At 54.4% G+C, this 10,191-nt stretch overlaps 3 protein-coding genes across 3 annotated transcripts; 2 read left to right on the top strand and 1 right to left on the bottom strand.

The window, feature by feature from the left end:
- Nucleotides 1-2,634: 2,634 nt before the first annotated feature.
- LOC101756885 lies at nucleotides 2,635-5,702 on the top strand. Its single transcript, XM_004964716.3, has 6 exons — nucleotides 2,635-3,634; nucleotides 4,239-4,309; nucleotides 4,386-4,647; nucleotides 4,728-4,874; nucleotides 4,955-5,194; nucleotides 5,277-5,702. Exons 1-6 carry the CDS (start codon nucleotides 3,089-3,091, stop codon nucleotides 5,451-5,453), a joined length of 1,443 nt encoding a protein of 480 aa, XP_004964773.1. The 5' UTR covers nucleotides 2,635-3,088; the 3' UTR covers nucleotides 5,454-5,702.
- A 963-nt stretch (nucleotides 5,703-6,665) lies between these two features.
- Nucleotides 6,666-7,826, top strand: LOC101774869 (F-box protein At2g05970-like). Its single transcript, XM_004966661.2, has one exon. It carries the CDS (start codon nucleotides 6,666-6,668, stop codon nucleotides 7,824-7,826), a length of 1,161 nt encoding a protein of 386 aa, XP_004966718.2.
- On the bottom strand, nucleotides 7,824-9,562 carry LOC101757284 (phospholipase A1-II 6). The gene has a single exon (XM_004964717.4). It carries the CDS (start codon nucleotides 9,377-9,379, stop codon nucleotides 8,027-8,029), a length of 1,353 nt encoding a protein of 450 aa, XP_004964774.1. The 5' UTR covers nucleotides 9,380-9,562; the 3' UTR covers nucleotides 7,824-8,026.
- Between the last annotated feature and the right edge of the window lie 629 nt (nucleotides 9,563-10,191).

Consider the following 10,191-nt stretch of genomic DNA (forward strand, 5'->3'; position numbering starts at 1 on the left):
CAAGCGGTGGAAATGCTGTCTCGAGCTCAACATGTGCTTTCACTTGTTGGAGGTGAGTAGAAGTGTTGCCCCACTTGTGATTTAAATCTATGGATCGGAAAATTTTCAGGTTTCATCATGTTTTCATTCACAGGATATGTCTCCTTGGATAGACTATTAAGTGCTATATTTCTGTTGCAGTGAGAATGTACTCCTCGCAGAGGTTCAGTATCAATCTTATGTTCCAATTACCAGGAGCTTTTTAAATGTCTGTCACTCGAAGAGAAGACCTTGGATGGACATTCCAATGTATACGATTTACAAGATGGATGGCCATCACGCGTTCACTTAGTCAAATGCTTATGGTTTTTTGTTGGATCATTTGTTTGGATCTCTGAAGCTGGCTCTGCAACAAAGGTAACCCAACGCCACTGGTTTTATGGAACACTAAAGGATGATCATCTTAATGTTTAGGACAGAAATACTGCCAGATATAATTTCCCAACATACGATCAATTTTCTGCCTTATGCTAGACTTTATCGTCAACCTATTTAGTTTGGCATCTTGCATGCTTTCTCACCAGTAAATCTAAATTGTACTTCTTGTTTTAAAGCAACATTGTTGTAAATTCCCAACCATTAGATGGAACCATTAGTTCATCCGGCAGCAAATTCTTCATTATCCTATTGTTAATATACTGTTAAAAAGTCACTGCTCCTATTACTATGTATTTTGCTTCTTGAGCAATAAGTGTCTGATAATATCTGATTTGTTGATCATCATTAAGGCTATTTTTCATTTTATAGTCAATGACTCAATTTGTGTTTCAGATAAAGGAAAATTTACAAGGCAGAATATTAAGATTTCAGACAAAACGCTGGACGGTACCTTGGACTGGAAAAACCATTGCTCAGGTTAGTTCTTCCATCCATCTTCCGATGTTCGGTGTTTCTCCCTCTGGCTGTTGCACTAATGCTCATTGGCAGCTTATTTTCTGTGATTGAAATTTGAATGACATGTTTTTTCCACTGAGGGCCATGCCCGAATTTCATTACTACATGAAGCAACGAAATTACAGAGTTTGTCCAGAAGACCGCACAGTTCAGATAGAGAACAAATGACTAAGAGACACTAGGCAAACTTGGCACACAGGATCCGCCACCCGTGCCACAAAAGCTACCCAGCGATCACCAGATACTAAGTGATACCAACAGAAAAAAAAGAAAGGAAACACCGAACGCAACACAACTACATCTGATTGAAAATGGTAAAAGCTTTGGACGATTTTTCGAGCAGAAGATGACAGGCTTCAGCTACTGGATCAACACCACCCCGTGTCTTCGGTTGTGGCCTTCGTAGGATGAAAGTGAAGTGCCGCTTCCTTCAGAGCTTCAGCTCCTATTTCCAGATTAATGAAAGAGCACCTGATGGCCTGGTAGCTGATGCAAACCTCTCGGATGGTTTACTTCATCTTCTTCTCATCAGAGACTGCCCTCTTCACCTTTACTTGTGGTGAGTGAAATGTTACTGTCTTGCTGAGCCCATGATCCAACTTCTTCCAGACTTCAGAGTATTTTTTATTGGAATTTGTAAATCTGTTTCTTGGCAAAAGATAAAAACGATAAAAAACAAATTCATAGAACTTATTTAATTGCATTTGAATTGGAACTTGAAACCTATTCATATCTATTGACTGTATGCATGGGTGAATCTTAAGTCACCAGAGAATGTCAAATACAGGCTAAAATATGGTTTAATTCATTTCCTACCTAGCTTTAAATATTAGAAACTATCGTAAATTGAACCCAAGCAATGTGATAAAAAAGCTCCACAACACGATAAAAAATATGGTCTGATACATAACACGATAAAAAACATCACAACGTCGTTTTGCCATAGCAACGCACGCTGGGCACAGAGAGCGCAGTTCTTGCAAATTGAAATTCTTGTTCAGAGTTCGAAAATGGTATGAACAAACGAATAATAACGTGACAGCAAGTAATGACCCGTAGCAACGCACGGGCATTTCTGCTAGTCATGGACTAATTAGGCTTAATAGATTCATCTCGCGAATTAGACTCGTCTATATTTAATACTTCTAATTAGTATCCAAACATTGACAGGTGATAAACTTTAGCACCGTGCGTCCAAACGGGCCATAAATCCCTACCGGCGCCAGTCTTCCACCCCTCACCCCTTCCTCTTCCATTCTTCTATTCCCCACGGGCCACCGCATCTCTCCCTCTCCCGCATCTCCGACTCCAACCTCCAGGCTCCATCCTCCACCCGTCCCTCCATCTTCCCCATCGGCGGTGCGGGGAACGGGGAGCGGTGACGCGGGGCCGGGCTGGGGAGCGGCGGCGCGGAGGCCGGAGGCGCGAGGGGACGACGACGCGGGAGGCCTGCGGGGGGATGGCAGCGACGGCGCGGGAGGCCGGCGGCAGCTCGGGGGCCGCGGAGCGGCGCGCGTGGGAGGACGGCAGCGGGCAGCGGCGGCGGCAGCGCAAGTCCGGGGAGTGGCGGCGCGGGAGGCCGGGACCTGCGGCGCGAGGAGTGGCTGCGGCGGCGCGGGTAGGCGGGAGCGACGGCGTCGGCGTCCGCCCGGGCGCGGCTGCGGCGGCGCGGGCCGTGGGGGGCCGGGAGTGGCTGCGGCGGCGCGGGGAGGCCGGCAGCGGCGGAGGCAGCGCGAGGCCCGCCGTGCCTCGCGTTGGCCCGAAGCCAGCCGTGCCTGACGGGCTGGCCCGGCACGGGAAAGGCACAGCGGGCCCGTGCTTGGGCCGCCGATGAGGCCCATGGGCTGGCACGGCACGACAAAGCCGTCGTTACGGGCCAGGCCCGGCATCTATAGCTGGCTTGATATCCACCCCACTATGGACCCCACTTGTCAATGCCTGGAGCGCTGATCCGAAGCCACATCAGCGAGACCCACCTGTCTGCGCTTGCGACTCCAACCGAGGCCACCGCCTAGAAATTCCCTGCTCCCGCCTCGGCGCGACGGCGCCCAATTGTAACCGTCCCAACGAACTTGCTCTGCCCCCTCCTCTCCCACCTCCTTCCCCTCGCAGCAGCGGGCAGGCAATCAAGAAGAAGCCTCCCGCTCGCCGCCAGATGGCCCCCGCGGCCGCCGCCGCCGCCGCCGCACTGGCGCCAGACGCGATGCAGCAATTTCCCGAGGGGGCTCATGTACGGCTGCGGAGCCGCGTGCACGGCGGGTACCTCCACGCCGGCGAGGACGGGGTGGGCGTCTCCCTGAGCTGGGGCCGCCGCTCGTCGATGAACGCGGCATGGCAGGTACACCGGATGACAATCGACGGCACCACCTACGTCCTCCTCCACAGCGCCGCCTACGGCCGGTACCTCGCGGCCTCGCCCCACCCGGCGCCGCCGGGGCACCGCGGCCACAGCGTCGTGCAGGGGGACTACGGCGAGCAGGGCGTGAACCCTATCCTGTGGAAGCCCGTCGGCTCGGGGCACGCCGGCTACGTCCTCCTACGCCACGTCTCCTACCGCTTCCTCCCCGCCAACGGCAGGTACCGCCTCTGGCTCTCGGGCGCTCCCGTCGACGACTTTGACAACCAGAGCACGATGATGGATTGGAAGGTCGAGGCCATCCCACCGAGACCCGCGCCGCCGGTCCTTCCTCCTCCAACTCCGGTGAGCTCGCCGTCCCCATTCCTTGGCACTCCTCGAGTTGATTTGGGCGGAGCAGGGGTTTTGCCTTTTTGGAGCACTAGCTGGATGTTTCTTGTCTGTGTCGATTTTCCAAGAACTGCCAATTTGTGATGATTGCGTTCTCTTGGGATCAAATTTTTAGCAAGGATTACCACTTCTCTAGATGAAATTTTGAGATCATGTCGGTCTTGCTCGTAGGGATCAGTAGGGTTCCGGGTTCTTGAATTCTTGCTCCCCTGCATTTTGGTTTGCTTTAGGGCGGAATTTTGCACCAAACTAGTACTTCTCGCCTTCCCATTCCTATATCTAAAACTTAGGTGTCTTCTTGAGAACATACTGAACACTGATTTATTTAGAATTTCTATCTGTAATATGTTGAACCTGTCAGATAAGGGTGTGGTTTACATTGAATGAGTTCAGAGCTATTCTTGGTAGTTTTCAGTCCTTGGTCATTTCTTGGCAGATAACAATCAAGGCTGATTGCCTGTTTCTGAACATTTTGTTTCCATTACATTGTGTATTCATAGTTATTCAGAACTAGTGTTGTCTACATATTAAGACTTACATTTTATTTCCATCGTAACAGATTAATCGAGGAGGCTGCCGCAGCCTGTTCCTCCTGCACCAAGAGCCCGGGGTACTGGAGAAAACTATCCGGTAGGTGTGATCGGACAATGAAGGCAGTGAGTATGAATTTTGCTGGGTCGCTGATGACTACCTTGATTTGATACAGACTAGGCTGTGTGGCCTGCCAGCGAGCCTGTAGCGGAAGTATTTGTAGGCGCTGCGTCGCGCAAGTGAAGAAGAATCTGGAGCTGATGAAGAAGGAAGGGAGGGACGGTTTCTTCGGATACTGCCTGAAGTGTCATGAGGTTGCCAAGGGAAGCCACCTTGCACATCAGGACAATATCATCCCAGTTGACAGGTACAAGGGTCACTTGGTAGCATGGGTAACAGGAAAAGAGAACTGGGCAGCCATCTTTCATGGCATTCAGGTAATACTATCCTTAGTATAAGGCACCGTAAAAGAGGATTCAATTTTTTTTACATGCTTATCTGTGACGCACACTTGCAGAGTGATATGTGCTATAGGCCACCTATCGGTCGCCCCTTTCTCCTGCACACGCCAGAAGAATGTTGCAGATGCATAGAGTGCAATGATGTAATGTATACGAAAAGGCTTTACGATATGCTAAGCCTATACTGCACGATTAACTGCTGGGTGAGCTGATCTGTTTGACACATTACGCCGAGTTATGTTAAAATTTCTGCTAATTGATATACTACGTTTATGCTTGCAAGTTGGAGGAGAGGTCGGGCGGTGGGGCTGCTGAGGTGCAGGTCGCTAAGGCTCTCCTGGCGATGGAGTTCGATAGTTCTACACATGCTGTCTGCCTCACCTGCAGCATGGCGTTCTCAAGCTCTGAGGCAAGTGATCATGCTGAACATGATATGCTCTCCATCGTCATGGAGTCAGGTCGCCTGCCCCGTCTGCAGATACCTTCAGCGCACTATTTAGCTCATGTGTGGAGAAACATAAAGGTATGTCAGTCGTCCTATGTTATTGTGCCCTCCAACGATGCTTAATGTGTGTGAGCCTCACCCCACGCGTACCTTGGTGCAGGGATGGGATCCTGACGGCATGGGGGACATCCTGATTAAAGACAACTCATCTCCGCGGTGCCAGACGTGCCAGATGCGCCTAGTGGACGGCGGCAGTAAGACATGCAGCTTCGAATGCTGTCTGCCGCAGCCCTCTCTACTGCCAAGACCGCTGCAGCGGCAGCAGCTTGCTGGGTGAATTGATTCTTACTGTTGGAGTCATTCTTAACTCTTCTGCTGTTGGCCTGTCGTGGCCTAACCCTGTGTAATGAATGGTTTAGTTTCAATGCGTTGAGCTGTGTAAGGAAGCAAACTTGGGATGAACTTTGTTTTTGAGCTGAAGATCTGACGAAACATGTACTTTAGCTGAAATCAGTTTCAATGCGTGGTTGTAGATGTACAAAGAAAGAGAGCAGGTTATTACAGGGAACTTCTGACAATCTACTTACATCTGATGATCTCAACAAGAAAAGAAATATCTTCTGAGTATCTATGTACTCTTACTATCTGCATGCCCTTATTGAATGGAAATATACCAAGAAAAGTTGTGCTGATGAAGTTTGGTGCAGAGCTTTAGCACAAATGGTTTAACCGTTATTTTCAGTTCATATCTAAAAGTTAAGCTCAGAAAACAATTGTTGTAATACTTGACGTATCAAGACCTGAAGATGATTACTAGTGCAACTAACGCCGTTGTGCAAAATTGTTCAGGCATATTTCCACACAACGCTTTCAGCAGCTTACAATTTCCTGCCAAGAGAATGCATAGAACCTAACTACCAGGAGCAGAACAGACAGCTGAGTTTTCTGAAACTATCAGGAAATTATTGCTAGAAGTCATGCTCTTGTATTCATCCATGGTGAATCAACATCCGGGTATCGCAGCGCAAAAGCAGCTGAATCCGCAAGGGAACAAGTCATACAATGAGACAATTAGGAAATTGGGAGATGCAATTGTTGCAGTAGTTCAGAAGAAGGGATTCAGATTCAGTAACAGGATCTTCTACAGTGTTAAACTGTTAACTGACAAGTCAAATAACTGAAAATTTTGAAACTGGAATCTTAGCATTGGCACAATTGATTTTTCGGATCGAACCCGAGCTGGACTTTGAATCTATTGCGTCGTTCGAGTCCGACTGGGAATCTATCGCGCGCTCCGCGCTTCCGTGGCCCACTTTTTCGCGCCACGAGGGCAGGATCTGACGTCCGAGCCTGCGGTATGCTAAAGATCAACGGGAGCAATCAAGTCCTGCCGATCGAATTCAGGAGCCTTCTCCTGCGCTGCAGCATCCGAATCCGTGAGACACTCGAGTCCGCGAGACACAAGGCTGGGGGCTATAAATCTCCATGTCGTCTCCCCCCTTGGCCTCCCAACACTTTTTCGTCGAGGACACCATCTCAACCTTGCACGATGGCCGCCAGGCACTTCCCGTCTTGGGCAGACCTTCACCCAGAGCTCCTTGGCCTCGTGATCGGGCGGCTCCCCCTAGCCGACCGTGTCCGGCTTGGAGCAGCCTGCCGGCCATGGCGTCGCGCAGCCCGGCAGGAGCCCCTACCCCCTCCGCTACCGTGGCTGACCCTCCTCGACGGCACCTTCCTCAGCATTCCCGGCGGCGAGGTCCACCGCATGCCCATCCCGGAGGAGGACGCTTCCTGCTACGGCTCCATGGGGAACTGGCTCCTCCTCAGGCGCTCCGTCGGCGAGTTCTCGCTGGCGAACCCTTTCTCCGGCGACGCCGTGCGGCTTCCCGAGATAGCCTGCCCACCGGGAAGCCTGACCTCCGTCAAGCCGATGCCGATTTCGACGTCGACGCCGGACCTATCACCAGATTCTTCCCCTTTTGCTGTGCTGACCAAGGGCGGCGGTTTCAGGAGCGAGATTTCTGTTTGCCGGCCCGGGACGACTGCCGCCACCGCATTCAGTTTCCCCGTCCGCGAGCGCATATCTGACGTCGCATTCTTCGACGGGAAGCTGTACGCTCTCTCATTCGGCAAACTCTTCGTCCTCGACCTCGAGACTACTGGTTCGACCTACCTAGGCAAGCCAAGAAGATCAGTCCCATCCATGAAACGCGTAGCCGGCGCTGTCGACGATCCATGGCCCACGTGCCGCTCCATTGCTGGCGAGCGTTATGTCTGCGCGTACTGGAGCTACCTCGTTGAATCCAGCGGCAAGCTTCTGCAGGTACGGCGGCTGATCGGATGCTTGGCCACCCTGCCGAAGGAGGAGAGGGTGGAGAACAGCCGCACCCTCTCGTTCGAAGTCTTTGAGGCCGACTTGGTGGTGGGCAAGTGGAGGAGGGTCGATGATCTGGGAGGCCACCAGGCGCTCTTCGTGGCCACGCAGTCGTCCATGTCCCTCCCTGCTCCCGAGTGCGGAGCTCGGGAGGACTGCATCTACTTCGTGTGCGACTATGACATTGGGAACTGGGAGGCGGATCCCCTCCGCGACTGCGGCGTGTTCGACATGAGGACCGGGACGATCACGCCTCTGCTGCCGGATGGTGTGGTGGTGCGGCGACAGGGGCGCAGAGCGCTCCCAGCGTGGTTTTTCCCTACTAAAGCCATGTGACTCACGTTGTAGCATAGTATAGCTTGTGTTGTCGTTCCAGAATTTCTCGTGCTTTGTATGTGTTGTATTTTGGCGACCGATCGATCAGCTGTCCAAGTTTAAGATTCAACAGGATCTTATGATATCACGTACTCTACGCATTTGAGTCATGTGCCATCTGTTGCAAGTTCGAGCAATGCAGAAACTCACGTGTCAGGCCGTCAGTCAAGCTCTGACAGAGGCAACCGGTCGTCCGGCACCGGCAGGTCGTCGTGCTCCCGCTCCGCCACCACCCACCGGCCGAGCGCGTCGCGCACGAGCCCCTTGTTCGCCGGCAAGTACCACCATGCCGGGATGCGCGCCTCGTCGCGTAGCATGCCGGAGGTCTTGTTCACCAGCGCCAGGTCCCGGCGCGCGCCGGGCCGGAACGCGGCGGCGGCGCCCTCGCGGCCGTCGAGCAGGTGCAGGCACGTCTCCAGGTTGTGGAACCCCAGCACGTCGTACGCGTGCTTCAGGAACGGGGACTTCCTCACGTCGAGCTCGAGCTCGTCGCCGGCGTGCACGTACGCCCACGACGGCGGCCGCCCCGTCAGCGCCCACAGCTTGGCCAGAGCCTTGGAGAACGGGGCGTCGACAACCACCCGGGGCACGCTCGGGACCAAGGGGACGACGTCGTGCCTGACGGCGACGCGCAGCACCCTGACGCCCCGCGATGTGAGGCCCTCGCAGAACGCCCTGTTGCCGACGCGCGGCGCAGAGAAGGTGACGGCGGCGACGGGTACGCCCGGGTGCGCCGCGGCCGCGTCGCGCGCGGCGAGCAGGGCCAGCGCGCCGCCGAGGCTGTGCCCCGTGAAGGTGACGCGCAGCTCTTCGCCGCGGCCACGGAAGTGGCTCACCAGCCGCGCGACCTCGCCGGCGACCTGCTCCCGCGCGCTGCGCTCGCCGTTCTTGCTCCCGGCGTTCTTGGACGTGTACATGCTGTAGAACCCCCTGGCAACCTTGGCGCCCTTGTCCTTACCGGCGTCGACCTCGAACGGCACCATCCTGGTCCGCATGTCCAGGAGCCACTCGCCCGGCGCGATGGTGCCCCGCCACGCGACGGCGATGTCTCGATACCCGGCGCGCGCTGCCTCGGCGGCTCCGGCCACCGCGACGTACCCGATCCAGTTGGCGTGCCCTTCCCACGCCTGGCCGTGGAGCTGCCGCCGGAGCCAGCGCGGGGCCCTGCCCTCGTCACAGGTGGCGTAGACGAACGCGGTGGCGACGTACCCGTGGCCGGCGAGGCCGAGCTCCGGGAGAAGGCGGCGGAGGCCGTGCAGGCAGGTGCCGCAGTGCGGGGACCAGTGGCGCCAGTCGAACCCGTCGTAGGTGGCCTGGGCGAGGTCGCCGTACTTGAGGAGCTCGCCGCGGAGGCCGGCGTCGAGCGGGTCGAGCAGCGCGGACCAGTCGCCGCCCGCGCCATGCACCTCGGCGCGCCGGGAAGAGATGTCGCCGTCGTCGGCGGGCGGTAGTGGCAGCGGCGAAGGCTTCGCGGCGTCGCCGTTGAGGCAGAGGAAGCGAGCCAGCCTGGCCATGTCGAGCGCGCGCGATTGAGGGAGAGAGCTCGCCTGGAGGTGTGCACGAGCTGGCGGCGAGAGCTTGCTCAGGAGGAGTGTATGGGCTAGCGAGACAGTAGGAGGCGTATATAGCACGTGAGTCAATGCGTGTCCAGTCAAGCTGGATGTCTGCAGGATCGATGCCACTTTCAGGTGGTATGGAGGAACCTTCCATGTCAACGCGAGTTCAAGACCAACCCTAACTGGACATTCACACTAGCTTGTTCTGAGACTGGGGTTTTGCTTTCACCACGAGTGCGTATGCGCGTACTACTGAGCTCTTGTTCCCACTACGTGGCTAAGCAAAGGCCCACACAGATGCTGTGATCAAGATGCCTGCTCAAAGCAGAAAACGACTGAACCCTAGCTAAAAAAAACATTTGGATCAGCTGATGCTGCGTTGATGCTTCTTCCTTTTAACAACGTGATCTTGGAACCGCATGCATATGGCAGAAGAGATGGATATATCTTAAATTCTTAATGAAAGATGCGCAGCAGTGCGCGCACGTTCTTGAATAGAAGAGCCGAGTAGAACAAGGGGGGCAATGCATGTAATCACGAAGGGATCGTATTTTTACCAAGCAAATTAAATCGTTGATAAGTGGAGCTCGATCTTGTTCACGGTGACTGGTGTGTGTGGGACAAGGACAAAAGACAGCAGCAGACAGAAGGCATCAATGACTGGGTCCGTTGACGACGACCGTTGACGAGGACCACGACGACGACGATGACAGGCATCGTTGATAGCTTTTTCTGGTAGCGTGTGTAGTGCGTGACTGCGTGCGCACGCC

The sequence above is a fragment of the Setaria italica genome, chromosome IV (assembly GCF_000263155.2).
Source record: "Setaria italica strain Yugu1 chromosome IV, Setaria_italica_v2.0, whole genome shotgun sequence".
Classification (NCBI taxonomy): domain Eukaryota; kingdom Viridiplantae; phylum Streptophyta; class Magnoliopsida; order Poales; family Poaceae; genus Setaria; species Setaria italica.

Coding starts and splice junctions, on each gene's coding strand:
- LOC101774869 (XM_004966661.2), top strand. CDS start 6,666: ATGGCCGCCAGGCACTTCCCGTCTTGGGCAGACCTTCACCCAGAGCTC.
- LOC101756885 (XM_004964716.3), top strand. CDS start 3,089: ATGGCCCCCGCGGCCGCCGCCGCCGCCGCCGCACTGGCGCCAGACGCG. Junction 4,648..4,727: donor CCATCTTTCATGGCATTCAG/GTAATACTATCC, acceptor GCACACTTGCAG/AGTGATATGTGCTATAGGCC. Junction 4,875..4,954: donor ACTGCACGATTAACTGCTGG/GTGAGCTGATCT, acceptor TATGCTTGCAAG/TTGGAGGAGAGGTCGGGCGG.
- LOC101757284 (XM_004964717.4), bottom strand. CDS start 9,379: ATGGCCAGGCTGGCTCGCTTCCTCTGCCTCAACGGCGACGCCGCGAAG.